This window comes from Leuresthes tenuis, unplaced genomic scaffold (assembly GCF_036924035.1).
Source record: "Leuresthes tenuis unplaced genomic scaffold, fLeuTen1.0.hap1 SCAF_21, whole genome shotgun sequence".
In the NCBI taxonomy this organism is placed as follows: domain Eukaryota; kingdom Metazoa; phylum Chordata; class Actinopteri; order Atheriniformes; family Atherinopsidae; genus Leuresthes; species Leuresthes tenuis.
Window position 1 is genome coordinate 21,206,699 of NW_027325375.1, and position 20,619 is coordinate 21,227,317.

The 20,619-nt window shown below is 41.3% G+C and overlaps 2 protein-coding genes across 2 annotated transcripts in view; one reads left to right on the forward strand and one right to left on the reverse strand.

Annotated features, from left to right (window-relative positions):
- Positions 1-10,420, reverse strand: part of pknox2 (pbx/knotted 1 homeobox 2) — a 115,729-nt gene extending 105,309 nt beyond the window's left edge. Inside the window, exon 1 of the mRNA XM_072374412.1 lies at positions 10,358-10,420. The gene's annotated coding sequence lies outside the window, so the exon portion shown is untranslated. The remainder of the gene's footprint in view (positions 1-10,357) is intronic.
- Positions 10,421-13,663: 3,243 nt separating this feature from the next.
- tmem218 (transmembrane protein 218) lies at positions 13,664-19,190 on the forward strand. The gene is made up of 3 exons (XM_072375343.1): positions 13,664-14,116; positions 14,826-14,928; positions 18,922-19,190. The coding sequence occupies exons 1-3, from the start codon at positions 14,007-14,009 to the stop codon at positions 19,054-19,056; spliced, it is 348 nt and encodes a 115-aa protein (XP_072231444.1). The 5' UTR covers positions 13,664-14,006; the 3' UTR covers positions 19,057-19,190.
- The last annotated feature ends 1,429 nt before the right edge of the window (positions 19,191-20,619 follow it).

The window sequence follows — 20,619 nt, forward strand, 5'->3', positions numbered from 1 at the left end:
ACTGTAAGTTAACATGACAAAAAACTAAAATATAACAGCAAAACCAACAGGATCCATACAGCGAGCTGCTGTGTAAAAACACATACCATTAACTTATAGTATAAGAAGACAATGTCTTCATACAAAGACTAAACATTGATGGCTAAATATTTCAGCTCCGTCTGTGTTCCTTCTTTTCAGGAATGTCAGCAACAATAAAAATCTTTGAGAGAGTGCGAACCTCTTATCGTGGCTCATTTTCCAACATGCTAATTACCCCACACACAGTTTGAGTTCATTTATTATGCATGAAATAATCTAATATGATGACTGCGATAATTATGCACACTCAGATAAGATAAAAGAGTAGTAACTAATTATGGCAAGGGAGTTGGGAAAAGTAATTATTCTTTGTAGTGGAAAGAAGTCTAGATTGAGAAAGTGGGGGTTCAATCTGCTTTTTCTCCTTCTCCACTCAGTTCATAGTGCAGCGATTAACATGTGGAATCATTTCTGCGCTCCCTGATAATATTTAAGGAATATTTTCTTCATTAAGCCCACAGAAGAGCCTCGTTGTTTTCGAAAAAGAGGCATTTCAGTGAGAACAGACCCGTAAAACTAGAGAAGTGGAGGTTTTTTTTGTTTTTTTTTTAGATAAACCTCTCTGCAAAGACTGATTTAAAGCAGGGATATGTGATGATAATTGTGCATGCTTGCTCCCCGAGCCTCTTCACACGCTTCCAGAAAATCGGACATGTTTACATTACAACTTGAAAAGCAGCACGACTCGAAAGCCTCGCGTCTCGTCGGCCGCAGCAAATCAGAAAGGACACTAAAAGGAAGGAGTGGTGCTCGGAGTCGAGCACTCGCAAAAAAAATAAAAAATCACAAGCGCATCGTAGAGTCATTAAATATTACCACTTCAAAAAATCTGAGCTGGTGTGCGGTTTGTCTGTACCACTGTACAAACAGATTTAACACAGCACAGCTTTCTTTGACAAATTATGTGTCTGCCACCACAAATGACAGGAAACAGAGCAGTAATTGATTTTTTCTTTTTTTTTTCCTGTGCCTGCTTGGCTTGACTTTTTTTTTTTCTTATAAATTAAACTTGTTTGATGGAACGAGGCAGCCTGGAAACAGAGTTTAACAGGGTTTAATATGCCGGCACGCATTTTGCTCATGGCCAGGGAAAGAAATGTTTCACGGCTACTCTGGAGATTATGAATAGGACTCAAGCCGGACTGAGTCACTGCTGCAGGCCACGGCGAAAGGCAAAGGAAAGAGCGTTTAATTTGGAGAGCAAATGGAGTTTTTATAATCACGCTTTTAAAAAAGGCTTTTAAAGGAAAAAAAAAGGTACCGATGCAGAACTCCTCTTACGTAGACAGACATTCTCTGGCGGAAGTTTGTCTCAGCGACCTTAAAATAAAACCACATTTAAGAGACTTAAAAACCTCTGTTACTCATCTTCATTCCAAGTCTCCCTGCTGCTAATAGTTGACTCATAACTATTTCCAGAATCCAAGCCCCAGGCGAGATATGATACTACATGACCACTTAAAGCCGAACAACACCACGCCACTCTCAACAGGACTGTCGGGTTTTCAGATTCACACCAAACGTCGGCACAATGCCGAGCATCTTTTTCGAGGAAGCCGTGTTTGATCCTGCTCTCGACAAAAGAAGAGGAAATAAAAGAGAAAAACACACTGATGCGAACAAAAGAACTGAACTAGCCATCAGTTCTCCCCATGCTCTGCAGGTTAATGTCAGCGGCGCTCGTGTTTCCTTACACTCTCAGCAAAGTCGTAATGTTGTAAACGTAATGAAGTGAGGAGAGGAGAAAAGCAAGGGCGATGGATACAACCAAGGTGGCAATCACAGCACGCCATGCGTTTCATATGGACAGCTGATGTTGGGAGTAATCGAGCTGCTGTATAATTCTGCAGAAATGACTTTTTCACAGGTGTCTCTTCGGACATTAAGCCGCTTCAGAACATGTTTGCAGTCAAAAGTCCTCTCAGACACACACACACACACACACATCAGAAGGTTTTACAGGTTAACGAAACAAGGCCCCAACTCACAGAAAAACACCAGAGTCCTGAAACAGGGAGATTTGCTGTTTGACGTCTGGTTAATGTGTCCAACGCTTTTGTGAGTTTAGCTGACGGGGCGAGACTCTGCCGCCAGTGTTCCAAGAGATCGATACATTGATGAGACACATCATTCCAGTGTGTTTAATGCAAGTCATGCTGTTTCTAAACCTTAACCATGTAGTTCTTAATGGGCAACCTAAATCAGGTAATTTGCAAAACACCCTTGAAACAGGAACTGAATCCGAAAAGGACACTTTAAAATAAAGTTTGTGGCGGAACGTGACTCGAACTCGATTGATCGGCTTGACAGTCATGCTGTTCGATTGTTCGTTTCCATCCTTCGACCCCTCCAAACTCCAAATGCCGACTTTGTTGCTTCTTAAAAGGTGATGCAACAATCGTTATTCTCACTATTTCCTAAAATACTGATGTACCTCTCTGGGGTCATTTTCATGTCCTGTAACATGAAAAAAAAAAAAAAAAAAAAAAAAAGAGTGAGAATTGTCTCTGTGGACATGAATCAATAGATTGAGTTTTCGTGACCACTTAGTTTTGAGGAGAATTGGATTGTGGAGCCTTACTTTGCACAGGTAGAGTCTGCTGAATTGATTTAAGAAATTACGTGTTAAAGAGTCTAAAATAATGACTGTCCTCGCTCAAAACGTGCCCATGTTGCATTTGTTCATGCAGGCTGTTTAGTATTTTATCCCTACCTATGATGGTTTTCTAACCTTAGTCATGTAGAACTGATGTATAAACCTAACCCCTTGAAAATACTGCCTAAAGCCTCTAGGAAGTGTCAAAGTTTCATTGTCGCGCATTGTGTTAACATGTAACCAAGGCAACCAGCTGTTGAGCACCATATTGGAGGGTATGAACGAATGACCTATGTGGCCATTTTAAGTTTGAAGGACTTGTTACAATACATGTTATTTTACCACAGGGGACTTGTAAGTGGTTGGGGTTACATATCAAGTAGCTATGGTGTCCCTTCAAGTTAAAAAAACTACCGGCTAAACAGTTAACCTCCAGGGTAAAAAAGGGACTTTGTATTACAATATCAGAGGACTTTAGATCCTTTGGACTCCGGCATGAATCCTGCGGCACTGAGACATCCAAGATGCCAGAGGCCTTCATGAAATATGATACAAGAATAAAATAGTGTAGTCCTCCTCGAGTGACAAGGCTTATGAAACAGCGTCGCGGATATAACCTTCCCGTGGAAATAGAAATGCACTTCCACTGAGGCCTGTGCCGTTATAAAATCCTGACACTTTTACAGCAGGTTACAGCACTACATAAAGGAAGCCATTTGCCGCTAATAAGAGTGATCGCTAAAAAGCATTACCTCAAAATTGTTCCGTCCTTGCCACTGAACAATGCTTTTACTAAAGTCTGCTGATAAGCTGCTGTTTCACCTAAGAGCTTATACACTAACAAGTGCTTCACCAGGGATCCTCAAAGACCTCTTGAAGATTAACAGCAATGTAGACAAATGGATTTTAAGAGGGACACTTTTGTTGAAGTCTAATGCCAGAAATAAAGGAACAGCAAGTGACTGAATGAGAATATTGTCCTTCAGATCAATGGCATCCTGGAGAGCAATAGGCTGAAACATTCAGATGAGATGAAAGTGGCAGAAAGAGCAACACGCTTGGATAATAACTTTGGCGAGGACTGTTTAAGATGGAACCGTGTTATTGAAAACACCCGACTGGAGGTCAGCACTTTTATTCAAAGTGCGACAGATTTCGATGGACTGCTCTACCAATAATCAGCATACAGCAAGGCGACTCAGAAAGTCCATCTACCTTCACTTGACCTCCAACTCCAGAGCGCCTTTCTCACATGTTATCGAGTGTTCATACCGCTTGCACCAATGGGTGACAAAATAACTTCAGGAAGTGACCAGAGTTGCGACAGCTCTTCAGAACAGGGACATAGGTTGACTTACAGAAAACGCCTGTGAATCTGGCTTTTTAATAAAGGTTTATCTGACTCAAGGAGGAGAACCAATAGTGTTCCTGCTTGTAACAGCACTGCATTGCTGGAAAAACAGCTGGTAGCCTATAATAGCTGCAGCGCAGCAGCCCATTTTCTCAAGACAATATGTAAAAGACAAAGCATTTGTCCACATGTCCAAAACCTAGAGTGACGATAAAGGTATAAAATCTGTGGAAAAAAAAAAGTGTTTTTCACTGCCTGCTGTGTACAGGCAAGCATTCAAGCAAAACTATGGAACCTGTAACCATATATTAACATGAAATTCATATCCCAAGTTTGGCATGACGTCCTAAATATATACGCCAAATCTGGCAAAAGTCAACCACTAGAGGGGGCTATAACTATTAGAAGTCTATATTGCAAAAAATTGAGGAATTGACGGAATTGTATCAAAGTTGGGTTTTTTTCGTGGTCTTTAGGCAGTGCTGACCAATTTGAGTTGTTTTCATGAAAATCATAAGAAAAACACCTCTTTGTCAGACAGAACTGCAGTCAGCAGGGAGTTTTTAGATTCTTGCTTTGTGAGAATTTCTCAAAAGCAGCATTTTTGACCCATGCCTTTATTCATTTTTTTAAAGAATAGGGCAAATATACAGCCACACGGTGCTCGGTGGGATTTCCTCTGCAATAATCTGCAGCTGAATTCAAATCAAATATTTTGAACCTCAGCCAGCTTAGCTGTTAACGGCACTCCTATTTATAATAAATTTAGGATTTACTGGCAGGCTTCATATTTTCTCTGCATGATGCTCCACTCATTTATTAGGATTATCTTCATTCCACAAGAGATAAGAACCAAAGGCACAAAGAGGTTCACACTCTTGTTAAAAAGGTCTTCAAAAGCAGAATGTATGATAAGCTGTTGCTAATTTGATTGTGTCTTTGATCCTTGAATAATAATCACCGATGTCTAAAAATACCATGTTTTAATTGTTTTTGCTGCAAAAAAAAAAAAGAACTCCCAGCAAAATCTATTCACAAGCACTGTTGATCACTGATCGAATCTAAAGATGGAACCCGGCTAAATATTGACGGATCTTTGACACATATTTTCAACGCCCATCTGTGTGTGCATCCTGCTGGTGAAACTTGAAGCCGTATCGGACATTTTCCATTCTATTGGTTGACTTTTTCGCAGTTAAGGGAATGTGTCCCTGCTGGGTTTTCATTTCCTCTGCCTCAAAAAAAAAAAAGCGGAGCATAATCAGAGTTGTGATGCTAAAATCATTACCTAATGGCTAAAGCCTTTGTGTGACTCCTTCCATGCTGTGGTGTTCATTGTTCAAGCGCACATTTCCTATTATTGTGTGGACTAAAAAGTTAGTTTGAGAGCCCTCTGATGAGCAGTTGATATAAATGTGCTGAGAGCTTTCAATCAATGACTTACATTCTGAAGACTGACAGATTCCTTTTTTATTTTTATTTTTTCAATATGGGAAACGACTTTCAATGACAAACGATGAGCAAAACTTAACTGAGATAAAAAAAAAAAAAAATTTAAAAAACAGCCTTGTCTGCTACAGCATTTTCTATACAAAGTTACAGAGTTACAGCTATCTTCATGCATTTAAGATAGCAAGTGGTTGCTGGCAGCTACAGCTGGATTAGTGTGAGAAGAAGTATGTTTTTTAATGAAGCAGGAAGTCAGCGGACACACAAAGTGCAAAACAGATACAAGAGTCCATAACGTGGAGACTCTGGCCTACAATTTAGGGGAAACAAAAGAAACACCTTGGTTCTGGTAAAAAAAAAAAATTTAAATGGATTTATGTAAGTAAGTATGTTTACACGACACGTGTAGTCAGACCAAAACTGGACTTTTTGCATGATAACACGCAAGTCTGATCAAAGCCAGCCCAACCAACCAAGACTGTGGTTGGAAACGTAGGTGCTCTGCAAGTATTCTCGTTAATCTATTCATACATTTTCTTCTTAATCAAATTAAGGATTGCAGGGGGTGGGGGGGAGGTTGGAGCCTATCCCAGCCAGCGATGGGCCAGAGGTGGGGTTTACTCTGAACGGGTCACCAGTCCATCGCAGGGCTACACAGAGACAAACAACCATGCACACTCACTCTTAGGGTCAATTGAGAATCACCAATTAGCCTAACATGCATGTTTTTAGATGGTTGGAGGAAGTTGTGGACAGCACCCGTGGACAGCTGCGCATGCACATGCCCTCCACGCAGAAAGGCCCCAGCTGGGACTTCAAGAACCGCCACACCGCCGTGCACAAACAGCCAACCACGCGGCCACTTAAAATATTTCCAGACTGTCGCCCTGCTCCGACAAAATCCTGATTTTCGTTACCACAACACCATCTGTGCAGTGAATTCCCGCAGAGAAAGTAAGAAGCAGCAGAACGCCTCGAAGGTTTCTTCCACACAGTCCACAGAGTCACATCATCGGACATACTTCAGTCACTAACTCCAGTTCCTCTACTGTGCAGGTAAAGAGTTACAAAGATGGAGGTCCAAGTCCAACTGGAGTTTGACTCAACTGTGCGTGTAACTGTACTGTCAGTCTGAAGCCAACCGAGCGCAACATTCAATAAAAACACAACTAACAGAATGGCTGAGATCAAGGTGTCAAGCGCTACTCAAATCAGAAGCTAAACGGAGGAAGCAGGCTGTCAATAGTGTCCTTAAAGTTTCTAAGGCGTGGTCAGGGTGTGTGAATGAATCAGAAAGGGAAACCGGATCCAAATATTCTAAAGACAAAAATATATTGTCACTGAATATTATTAACAAAAGTGATAGAGAAAGAGTTTCTATTGTATTTCATTCATACGTTTTCCATATATGTATATATATATATATATATATATATATATAAACTTTAATGTTTCACTAGAACATTTCCTGAAAAAAGGCACAACACCCTTTTTTTCCCCCAAACTTCAGAACTTAAATGACTTTTACTTTTGGATTTTTAAATCGGTAAATGACGCTGATCAAAATTAATTCAAAGCAAACTTTAAAGATCAGATTTTTCTGCCAGACGAGCCCTTTTCAACATGGAAGAAGTTTCAATCATTTGACTCTGCAGAACAATGACATTAGTGCCTAATTGCGCTTTTTAAAAAAACGTAGCTTCGACTCCTCGCAGCACGTATTTCTTGTACATCTGTGTTTTCGTACGTCCTTCCAGAAACAAAGCTCTGTGATGTTGATAGCATGCGGAAGAAAAAAAATAAATCTCTGAATTTGCCTGCTGTTCGTCTTGAAGCATAAATCAAGTCAATCCATCTCTCTCCGAACCCGCTCCCTGGTGGCTTACTTAGAGCTATGCCAGCGCAGCACTGGCTGTGGTATGAGCAGGGGTAAGCGTGCGAGGGCTGTCCTTAAGCTGCGCTGTCTGACGGTATAAACAGGCCTCTGCTTCCTCTCGAGAGCAATAGGGATCAAACGGGCTTAGTGGGCATGACCTGTGAGGGCCCAGACAGGGCCGAAACATGCAGCGCAACACAACTGTCTTAAGGATTGCTGCACTATCGAACATAAGAAAACTAGCCAACATCACATTGCTCACGGGTCGGAACAGGACCTAGATGCACTCCGCTGAGGATACCCAGCAGACCAAAGCCTTATGAATAATTCCAAACATGCTCTCTGTTTCTCCAGCTGGATTTAAACCAGTTAGGCGTGTAGGAAAAATAAATATAGAATGGAAGAGTTCACAATCAGATTGCCTCCAAAAGGAATCCTGCAAAGTGACTTTTATTAGTTTCATATGATTCAAACCGCTGCAAAAAATTATTAAAAAGAGAGATAAAAGAAAGAAGAAAAAAAACCCAGCATATCTTCTTGTGAATTGGCCTCCGCGGCATCACACAGGGTGGAATTAGAAGCAAAGGTGAAGGAAATGACTAGTTCTCTGCTCTTGGTTTAATTTCCTCAACCGCTTTATGGCTGTACATAAATGCTGAAATTGGTTTCTAACATATGCTCTCCTCGCTCTGTTTACTTCCTTCATTTAGTCTGACTGAATCGCTTTATTAGTGATTATCCCCCCCCAAAAAGCTGTAGGAATACACAGCATCACACCTCATCATGTAATTTACCCGTATAGGAGAAATGGGAATATGCAAATGGGGTTGGGAGTATTTTGCAGCCCCCAAAGATGCCCCTGGGCTGCTTGTCCAATGACACAAATCATCAATTAAGATCGCAGCAGGGTTTGGTGAATAAACCAAATTGGCATTATCCCGCTCTGACAATATGTAGAGCCGTGTGGGGTACATCACAACAAAGAACAAACATCTCTGAGGGTGATGATGCGTTATGAGTCGAAACTCATTCCCAGCTGAATCATCCACTCTTGCTCTTTTAACAGCGACTCCCAGCCACAACAACAGCATCTTTCAAGGCATTTACTGTCACGGGAGGGGGGGGGGGGGGGGGCTAGCTTAGTTCCTCGTGGGATTTTACACTCTGCACCTGCCGAGTGTTTCTGATGCAGGGAGCTAAAGGGGTTCAAATCGCCATTGTGATTTCTCAGGGAAGCAGATGATTAGTAAACAAATAGCTCAGGCGTATTTAATCAAGCTCATGTAACTCCTGTTACTGCAAAGGGAGCAAAGTTTGCACCCAGCTGTTTAATTTTACAGCTGACAGACAACCGAAACACGGACATTAAAGTTTTATTTCCTGCACTTCACATTCGGCAAGTTGAAATTGTTTTTATTTTATTTGATAAATTGATGTCAAATGTGCATGTTTACGGGTGGGTCCACGCAATGTTTGAGGGGCACATTTAAAGCCGACAATGACTGAGCAGATGAGGCCGCTTGAAATGACTCAGAGAAGTACCAAAAAACTATCCAAGTCCAATCGAACATGGTCTTATTGTGGAGGACGAGCTGTCTGAAACACACGGACGCCGATAGCTCACGCACTGACAGGATTCAGCGGCTGACAAATCATGTAAAACAGTCATTCGGGCAAGCGTGGAATATACTGGTCGTTGGAAATAGAAAGTGGTGAGCAGCACACAAAGAAGGCCAGTGTTCAGTCGAGGGAGGGTTTGCAGGGCAAAGCAAACATGAGACCTCACTGAGATGCACAAACACCTCAGTCCCAAATTCGTCAAGGAAATAAGACCATATGGGACCCCCATGTGTGACAAATAAGGATTTTTTTTTTGTTGTTGCTGCTTTGTTTTGGGATAAGCACAAAACTTAAAAGCTCGGAAACAAAAATTCCATTTTCAAGTTAAACAGAAAATGAAGAAGGGGGGCATCCCTGCCACAAGTTACATATGTAGGTCACAGAAAAACAAAGTCAGTCCATCAGTTTTAAGTCACCAGGGAACAAAAGCAAGTTATACATTTAAAAACATCCAATTTACCACGAACACTGACGACAAAAAAACATTTGGTCACTAAAACTGCTACACACACATACACAACTGTCTTAAATAACATTTCTGATGGATTAAAAATTTATTTGGATCAAATCTGATTTGTTTTACACTAAATAGCCATGGGAAAAAAAACAACAACTTTAAGAAACCGAAAAAAAATCACTTTACAAACACTCGGTTGTAACTTCAGCATTAAGAATGATTCCAGCAGCAATAAAAACACACCACAACACCTTTTTTTTGTCTTTTTGGGGTTGTTTTTTTTTTTTTTTTTTGCACCGACACTGATTCGTCGTTTATCTACAGGTAATGTGGCCGAGAAGCCGCTAACTAACAAAAAAAAAAGCGCTCAAAGGAACAAAATGAGAAGAAAAAAAATGACATGGAATCGGACGCCAGCTCCTGCAGGTTTGCGCTCACTCCGCCTGATCTCTACACTGGTTTTATTCTTTCACATCCAGCCTTTCACAGAAAAGCAGCACCCTCGCGCAAAAAAAAAAAAAAAAAACACAAAGCACCCCTTCATTCATGCATCGCAAACATCGCCGCGACTATTTAAAAAAGATTTTTTTTAAAAAATCCAAGCACCGAGTTGAGCGCAGGGGAAAAAAAAATAATACACCGCTCTTTCAGTCCTGCACAAAATGCATCTCCTCTCCTTCCTTCTGTGTTTTTTCTCCCCCTCCTATACGTCCCCCTCCCTTCTCCGTCTCTCCCTCCCTCCCTCTTTCCCTCCCCCCTCTCTCCCCCCCCTCCCCCCGCCCCCCCTCACTGTGGCCTGGCTGGCTGTCTGACTGGATGAATAATGTCCTGCCTTTTGTAATGAAGGGGGGGAAAGGGGAGAAAAGGACGCTGAAGTGGTAAAGCTCTGTTCCCATGCACTGACATTGAAAATGAATGACAGCTTACCTGCATGCCAATCTTCATCAGACTGACACTGGGCTGACAACACAGCCTATACTCCTCCACACAGCCGGTGACGTCAGTCATGTCAGGCCCCTCCCACCTCCATCTTCATGCCTTCTCTTCTTTTTCCCCAACTCTGGGCTGCTGATGCCTTCAAGTGTCCATGGGAAATACGACAATCACGTGAAAGGGCTACTTGTGGAAAATAAAAGCCATCATGTGCGTCCTGGTTGCATTTACCTTGCCAGTTCACAGTAGACTAATCAAAATTACAGTATATAATTTGGTTGCTCCTGAATGGCAGGAAGGACACTCAATTTAAACATTTATAGTTCATAATGGATCTTCAGCAGTAGCCACAAGCGTGCACAGTACATGCTTTGCTGTTTTTTACTGAAAAAAGATACAAAAGATAAGAGAAAAACTATTGATACATATAAAACCATTAGTAAACATGACGTGATCGTGAACTCAAGAGTGGGAAGAAGAGTTTAATATGGCGACTTTAAAGTAACAAAGTGTAATAAGTACTGACATTTAGCTGTCGAGTTACAGATAGCAACCATTTCAAATGATTCTCAAAGAGCTATTAGCTCAAAACTTGGCTGTGTAGTGTGACCTTAAAACATCTGAGGAAAATGGATAAGCGGAGAACAAAAGAAGAAGTGTCAGGCCTAAAAAAAACTATCAACAGCAGATGAAAAGTATCTGAAAGGGATGTCCTTAAGAAAGAGGAAAGAATCCAGCAAAGACCTGACACAAGATCTGAGAGATGCATCTGGACCTTCAGCTGATCCATCTACTGTTGGCCCAAGCCTTATCAGAAATGGTCTCCATGGAAGGATGGCTGTCAAGAAGCCATTCTTAAGGAAGGGAAACAGGGAGAAAAGGCTGAGCTATGCCAAATGACACAAGAAGTGGACTGAAAATCAGTGGCAACAGGTCTTATGGAGGGATGAATCCTCCCCAGAGCCCAGACCTCAACATTATTGAAGCAGTGTGGGATCATCTTGACAGAGAATGGAACAAAAGGCAGCCGACATCCAAAGAAGAGCTTTGGAATGTCCTTCAAGAAGCCTGGAGAACTATTCCTGAAGACTACTTAAAGAAATGGCAGAAAGCTGGTCTAAGGGTGGTAAGATTGGGTTGTCCAATAACCTGAAGGTTGGCGGTTTGATTCCCACTCTCACCGCTCAAAAGGTGAACTGACAGTTGGAGGGGTGGCAGTTCACCTCCTTGTCATGGCTGAGGTGCCCTTGAGCAAGGCACCGTACCCCCATGCTCCCCGGGCGCTGTGAATGGCTGTGCCACTGGAGCTGCCCACCGCTCCAGTGTATAACATCTGTCTCTATGAGTGTGTGACCCTGTGCATGTGTGTGTCAACAGGTGCCAACCTGGATGGGTTAAAAGCGGAGGACAAATTTCGTGTGTATGCATGACGGTAAATCTGATCTGTGTTGAAGAATAAAGGTGCTCATGACAAATTCACCTTCAAGCGTGTTAGAATTTCAATATGAGCTGTATTTCCACCTCTGTTTTGCACGTTTCAATAAACCATTGCTCGCAGTCGCTGTTTTCTTCACACTACATAAAGAAATGAGGCGACTCAAGACTTTTGCACAGAACTGTTTCTCAGTATAATAAATTAGCTGCGAGGGTGAAAACAGCCAACTTAGTAGTTTCTCAGACCTTTGCTCTTCTGAAAAGATTTTGTTGAGGGAATGCCACACCAAAGTTGATTATTTGTTTTCTGAGATCGCCTCCCCCCCAATTCACTGAACCTTTTCATTTGTTTGCCTCTTTGTGTTGATTCACATGCCACTGACTTTTCTTGTCTTACGTCTTAAGTAGGATCTATACTCCTCAAATTTGTGCCCTCAAAGTTCCCCCAAAACATCATCCACAACCATCAATTCCTCCACTATCTTCTTTGTTGTCTTTGGAGCAGTACTCTTCTTCTATGTGCCTTTTAAGGTGGTGGGTATCCCAAATGTGGAAGATGGCAATGAAGGCATGGCCACTGTACAGATAGACATGGTTGATTCTAAAGTGATTTGATACTTGCAGAAACATGTTTTTTTATTATTATTTAATAATTTTACAGTTGATAAACTTGAGTTTTGTTGCAGGAAACACAATCCTTTCTAATTGCTTCTTAAGTCAGTAAGCCGATGTACTAAATGAATAAATCATTGGGTCGAATAAGTTTAGAAATCAATACAACATTTATCTACTTCTTTAACCATGGCCTAAATGCACACAAATTAATTCAGGAAACTGGAAGCCTGGGAAATAAGGCACAAGGAGTACATGTAAACTCTGCACAGAGGCCACAACTGAGATTTGAATCAGGAACTCTCTTGGCATGAGGTGACACTCCTTAACATGTCCACCACTCACAAATTCAATTTGCTGTTTTCCAAACCATATATTCGAAGTCCGGCTCCACAAAAAACAATGACATAAAAATGCTTCTTTAAGCAGCTCTTTCATCATGTGTCGGCTTTACAGCGTGTACGTTTCTACCTCCTGTTTTTCATTCCTCCAAACACGGATACATGGATGATACGAGTGTCACCTAAAGGCAACATGTCTTCTTCCAGTAAACACTCACACAGGCACCACGTGTTGGAGCGCGCACGTGCACGCGTGCCGGAACACATACACCTTTGAAACGCGGACCTGGCCAGCCCCCTTTCGGTCTGCATTAACAACTGCATGTTTAAAAAATCTATATATATATATATATATATACAGCTGGGATAATGCCGAAAAAAACCCGAGTTTCCACAATACCCCACGCATAGAGAAGATATCTGCTGCCACATAAAATCAATCTATTAAAAATAAAAAACACGGGATTAAAAAAAAAAAGAAAGCAATAACATAAAATAAGGGTTGGACATAACTATTAGAGCTATGCTACCGGCACAATCGTATTTTCAGATCTGTTTGTTCTGTAGAGGATTCGTCTGTGCTTCCAATAGTACTCACTAGTTTTGATTTAGATCACTCTCCCGCTGTTTCAGTCTTTCCATCTGTGCTCAGTTGTGGCTTCCTGTGCACATTTACCAGCTCTCTAATTTCCCTTTAATTCCTATACGTGCCCGTGTCCAGGCAAATGTAAGAAATGTAACATTATGTTTGCTGCATTAAAACATTTGGCCTATTTTCATACTGTTTTGAGTGGCCGTGCTGCCAGCCCCCCTACCGTTTTCACGCAATCTTCCTTTTAAGTAACGGCGCAATTGATTGGCTGCTCGTCAGGCTCATTTGTCCAATCATACTTAAGTTTGTGGTTACCAGGAAGCGCAGGACGCTATGCAAAGAGCCTATTCTACTTACTCATACCTCAAATGGGGAGTTTGTTGTTACTTATATGGAAATGAGACTTCTTGACCCACTATTTCATATTTAATACGCTTTGGTCAGTCTCAGCGTAGCGGTGCTACATTTTAGTTTATGGCAACAGCAGCTAACTTACCCACTTTCGGTACCACTAGCTATTGTTGCTAACGCTAAGACAGACTTTTTTGTGCTTGAATGTGATTAATAATGTGACAAATATCGTTTCTAAACGTATGTTTGGTCCACGTTGCGTTTCGACGCTTCAGACTTTCGTGTAAGCTACCTTAAATCTGCGTAACAAAAAATGGCTGAAACGGTCTTGCAAGTCGGTACTGGCGTTTTCGTCATTGCTGTTGTTTGGATTGCGGCTCTTGTGTTCATGATGATGCTGCTGAGAGCATCCGGATCCGCAAAGTGAGTGAGATAAACACCTCCGTACACTCTATAAGCAAACCATTTATCAAGAAAACCCCAGATACGAGAGAAAGCGAACCCATACTTGAATTAGTCCGTGTCGTATTCCTTTGACATTTATTACACTTGAATGTTGACTTGATCCTCAACCAAATCACATATAATAAGGAACATAGATAACTTTACTCCTGTTATTTGTAAGGCTTTTTGGATAATTCGTCATGTTGATAAGTTATCGGCTCGTCTACTGCAGTTGACCACAGCAGTTTGTACCAAAATAAATCAGTTTTACCTTAACACCTTGTATTGAATCAGGAAAACTGATTGATTCCAGATAATTAAAAATGTACAATAAAAGCAAATATATATATAATTTGACTCAGAGACCCTGTGAAACAACTGTATCAGTCTACCGTTGTACAGATCAGTTGCTTGAATCATGCATCTTGTAAATCCTTGCTTCTATGATCTCACCTATCATCCCTTTGTCCCTTTGAAAAAAGCCAGTAAACGTGTACTTTCATGTGTAGTGCACTGCGAAACCAAATGCTGTGGAATGAAATCTAAAGTTCATGTCAAACATGGCAATATTTGCTTTGCTGGAAAAAATGTTAAAAACTCACTAAAAACTGTTGCTGTTTAGAGTGTGAGTTGATCACCTGTGGATCACTCCTTATATATTTACACAGACTGTGTGTGTCTCTCACAGGTTAGGAGTCGTCCCCGTTTTCCTCCTGGCTCTCACCGTCACTTTGGTGCTGGTGTTTTTCCCTCGCAGCCCAGAGATCCCGCCCCCTTTCAAAGAGATAGAGGTGAGCTCACACACACTTTTGTCTGCACTCTCCATTCCTAATTAGTGGGTCAGTTTCTTCAAATCTACAGGTTTGTATTGTCGGTTCATTAACAACAGTTCCCGTCTCATATGCTGCCAAAGAGATGAATAGACGTGTTTCCATTTATAACTTTAAGTTTAAATTGTTTTATATATGTTTTACGACTGCCAAATCCACGATGAGAAACGTTACAAGTCAGACCATTTTACTGCATTAAAGATACAAAGACCTTGGCTATCATTATTGGCTGTTATTGTGGCTCATGCTAAAGGATAGCGTAATGTAGCCTGTTTGAAAATGAAAGCAGGCTGAGATCGTTTTCAGTTTTGATGCTGTGCCATTTGGGATTCATTACCTACCAAATGTGTATGCCCAGACTGAAAACACACTCGGTGCTTAATCTTCTCCTCTACGGCGACAAGTACACGTGTATTTTTAGCACAAATGTTTGGTCATATGAATAAGAAAGCTTTACATATTAGGGATCTGATCCACACCAGGTCTTTAAATGAGGTAAATACAACTTCAGATTAATAACAACACATGACATTTTACATGGTGTCATCATTCATTTAACAAAAACTAAGCCAAAATGCAGAAGCAGTGTGTGAAAAGCTATGTCCAAATCATCAGCCCTCCACCACCGTGCTTGACATGAGGCGTTTGTGCTGATGTGCTGCGTTTAATTTTCTCCAAACGTGCCTCTGACCAGCAAACTGTCATAACGTCTGTTTCGATAAAGCTGCTCAGACTTTCTGATGATCAGCTATGGGCTTCTACTTGCAGTGGTGGCAGTAAAGATGCGAATTGTTTTTTTCTTTGTCATGCTTCGTTCTTCGTCTGAGGTCGTGTTTACCGAATTTTAAAGATGATTATTTCTTTTATGTCCGAATATGTGAATCCACAAAAACGAAAAAGCAGGTACTTTATTTTTTCCAAGAGGTGTTTTGGCAAAACTTCGACGCTGTAGAGTTGTAACAGCAGCATACAGAATTATTTTAAGGATATGGGCTCTACTTAGTTGTTTTAAATTCAATTGAATATTACCTTAAGTGTAAAGCTGGTGCATACAAACATACTACCCTAAACGAAACCCTCCATTCTGCTCGACTGTAAGCTTTTATCCACGGCACTGTATGCCTGTAAATAGTGCCACTGTGTGCACTTCTGTGCGTGTGCTTATTACAAGGGCCTGTTCTGCTTTATCTTAGTCCAACAGCAACACAGAACAAACACTCCCCCATGTTGCCTCCGGGTCGTGCCAATAAGCCAGCCAGATCTGCCAAGCAACCTGCCACCCCATAGAAATAGCAGAGCCCCGTCCTGGCCATCTAATGTTTTACAGCCTTTGTGCAACAGCAGATACCAGACCAGCGACCGAGAGAGGCGGGAAGCTTTATTATGTATTCATTTAACACATTAAAGTAATGCAAGCTAGGTTGTTTTTTTTTTATTATTTTTTTTGGCATTTTATGTATTTTAATGAGAAACAGCGTGTCTGTTGAGGATTTGAGAACTCTACACAAAGTGGGTTATCCTCCCCATTTCTGTAGCCTCTCTAAAACACTGGAATCGAGTACCTATTGGTTTATTTCACTTGGATGTCTCGTAGAGCGATCCAGGAAGTCCCATTTTGCAGTACAACATTGCAGAAGTTATCTAAAGGGTTTTCATCTACCCAGCATTTCATTAAAGTGTGTCAGAAACGGCATTTTTGGATTCATTTTCAGCAATCGCACATGAAAACCTGAATCTCAGCTGCGAGCAGGGAGATAATGTGGGTGTGAGAGACATGTTTAACCTCTCGCTGTTAAACAAAAGTAAAATATCACAGTAGCAATTAAGCCAGTCTTGGATTTGGGGTGGGGGGTGGTTTATACAACACCCCACCCCCCACCTGCTACCACCCAGTGTCACATTAATAAAACATGCCCCACACACTTTGGGATCCTGCTTGCTGCGTAATTGGCAAATTAAAAAGTGAGATGTGTTAAATGCATCCATAAGCAATGGCGTACATCTTCCCCACCTCCACTAGAAACCGATGGGTTTCCACACACACACACACACACACACACACACACACCTAGTCTCATTCCACAGCAGTCCCTGTGAAATCTTTCTGAAGACAGTAGTTGGGCTGCAGCTCTTCCGCTGTCATTCTGGCTTAAGGGGTTTTTTCTCAGTTTGTATTCTCGTCTTCATGGGTGGCTCCTGATGGATATTACCACAGACCCAGTGTAATCAGCGAAGCATTGAGCAAAGCTTTCAGCTTTTAAAAACTCCAGGAAACAATTACGTCCCATCAAGATCTGTTGTTTCTCCTAGAACAGCCCCTAAATTGTTTTATATCTCTTTGTGGACTTACTTGGGTGATTTGCAGCGCCGTGCAATTTGTGTCCGCGCTGATCATCCATCCAGAGAAGGAGCAGCAGGATCTGGGAGAAAGAAAACAAATACAAGAAACCCCAGAATAAGCATTTTCAGCAGTTAAAACAACAAACAGTGCCACCAATCACAGGTTGTTCTAAACACATTATGTGCTGCATTTCTTCCACACTATGAACTTCTATTTCTCTTTTCATAAATGATCTACAGTCATTTCTGCATGTGTAAGATAACAAGGATGTACAAAGCAAAATGTAAACATTAATTCACAGCCTTCGTTTTAGGCTTTATGTCAATTTAACGCACATTCTCTTGGTTTTTCATACAGGGTTATAACAGCAGAGTATAAAACACATTTAATGTTCTTCGTCACTGAATGGCAGAATGTACAATCTTGCTAAACCAGGTTAGAATTTATACAAATATTAAAAAGGGACAAAATGAGCACGAGAAAAACAGCGATCTCATTTTGCAAGTCACAGCTTGAGTGTTGCAATTTTTATGAGACTGGGCCTACAGCAGCAGGTCTGCTGAACGCAGCACAGAGTTTGGGCTTTTTAGACGCACCAGATATCTCAAATTAAATCTCTCTGTTACCAAATACCTGCTCCTCTCTCAACGTCTGACAGCAGTCAAAAGAAAAGTGGCATAAAAGAAGGTACAACTGTACCCAAAGGTGTGCATCGGTGGTGGTGCTGTATGTCACAGAGGTGGTGCTTCAGGTAGTTCATCCGTCAGGTAGTTTTCACTGTACCAAAGCAGCAGCTGGCCATGGGGACTACTTGATATCTAAGACACTGTGCAGAATGGCCCTCAAAGGCTTCCATAGCATACAGTACTCATTCATCAGCTGCTCATGGAGTCAATAGAATAAAGGGAGATGTTCAGTTTAAATAGTTAAACTCATGGGTCATGTATATGAGGAAAAAAAAAAACCAAATGGCTCCTACAGACAGCTTCACAACTATTTCTACTGTTGTATTGAGCAGGAAAAGCACATAGAGTTGAAGAAAGGACTTATCTTAATGATTGTTGGTCCAACTAAGCCGCTGGAAACCTGAACTGCCGTACATCTGAGCAGCTTAAAGAATAAGTTTCATTTGAATCTGCTCCAGAGATCAGTTTGATTCCAGTCCAGTGGGTTGAATAGAATAGAATTGGATAGAACTTAGAACCTATTCTTGCTTATTTTCATTTACAGAGCACTGGGTTTTCCTTTCGGGAGCAAATGTTCAGAAACCGGATTAGTCTTAAGTGTTTTCATAAAGGTTAGACTTTATTAAATGTCTTCCTCCAGCAAACAGTAAACATCCCTCAGCACAGTGAAGCCACTCCAGCACAACAAAGAAACTAAACGCATGGCACGATTGGGTGAGACTAACCCAACTTTTAACCTAACCCTAATAGCTCCGAATTGTTGTATAAATACAGATACAGCATGTAGACTGGAAGTCTGCAGCCTCAGAATCCGTTTGAAAGCCCTCTTGTGACATCTAGTGGCTAATAGAGGAAATACTGCCCCACTAATGACACTTTGTAAGTATAAACACTTCAGTGTGCATTCATCCTGTCTTTGCTCTGCAGATAGTAGACGCTTTGTTCATTGGCCGCTACGTGCTTCTGGCTGTGGTGAGCGCCGTTTTCCTGGTGACGCTCTTCATGCTGCTCCCCTTTCATTTCCTGGAGCCGGTGCATGCCAAGGTCTTAAGAACATACTAAGCTGGCAGCTCGGGAGTGGCACCGGAACCCCCGATGTAAACAACCTGATGTAAACAACTTAACGCAAGCAGAGCTGGTGCGTCGCGTGAAGCTCGTCCGTCTTGCGGAAACGGACCAAAGACTGTACCTGAACAGACCTTTGTGGGTTGATGACTATGAGAAAACGACACTGCTGTTGGTGTTTCTTTGTGTTTCATGTCATTTAAAACAAGCTGTGAAAACACACTATATATATTTTTACTTGATGTGTTTCTTTTTAAATCAATAAATACGTTTCTTGAGGTCTCTTGTCTAAAATACCCTCTAACTAACAGGATAAAAGCCCAGCAATGTTAAAGGTCACCGCACCAGGATGTTGAAGAGAAGAGCCATGAGTCATTTTTTCTAAACACTGCTCACCCAGAGCAGGAGTGACGGCGATAAAACAACAGGTTGGTCAAAAATAAGCCTCACAAACCCACTCGCCCCCTTTTTCTACGCCCGTCTATATCACAGTAAAGGGCTGTCACCCATAGTAACACGAAGACATGGCAATACTTTTAGAAGTAGTCCAAAGTGTCCCGTTTGAGCTGCACTCTGAACCAGACCCAGTGTGGGTTATGATCTGTGCCGAGTGGTTGGGATTAAAGGAGAGATGCACATCGAGCAGACTGGTTTAGATCGTAGCATAACATAACACCTGGAACATGACAGCCTGAGACAGCTCCAGTAACACAGACAGGAACAACTACAGGAGAGAAGACACCTGACGTGGAATAGTGATGTGTAAATGTACTGTTTTTTTAGTTTTTTGTATGTATATTTACAGCAGTCAGCCTTTTATATAGATGTTATAGAAATCCAGTGGAAGGTCTGAACTCAAACACCAGAGGTCCTGGACTAATGCCGAGAGGATGGCTAAAGGCTCTAAGCTGCAGTCGCAGTTTCCCCAAAATATATCACAGTGGTCAAAACATGATGCAGTTAAAAAAAAAAAAAGAAAAAGAGTGAAAATCAAGATCAAAACTGACCAGTTTCCTTGCATTTCAAGGTTGCGAGGCTTATCTTTTATAAAAATGAGTGTTCAGAGTATCACTACCCTTTCACACTCAGTGAGATTGAATAATTAAACTGTTTCTAATGCTGTTAGTTCGATGGCCCAGTTTTCAAAGTCAATATTACAAAGTACCCAAAATACGCCAACTTTATTTACTGTATGCAGCGCATTTCACGACATGTAAACCCAGTGTGCTTAACATTGAGAAAACACAAAAAAATTAAATGCATGTGCATAAACGTAAGCAAACTAAGCGTTTGCTTTAAAGTTCTTGTGTTTTATAGATGGGATATTCCTTCTTTTTTTTCTTTTTATAGGTGAGATATTTCTTCTGTTTTTAAAAAAACAAAGTGAGAAAAATACATGTAAGACATCTGTAAATAACACAGAGAGATCAGACCTGAAAATGGCACATTACAAAACCCTGATACGTCTTCTCGCTTACGAACCTATTGGAAGAGGGAGCATCCAACTTAAGCTTCGGTGAAATAAAGGTCAGCTCAATAGTATCCAACACAGATGGAGAG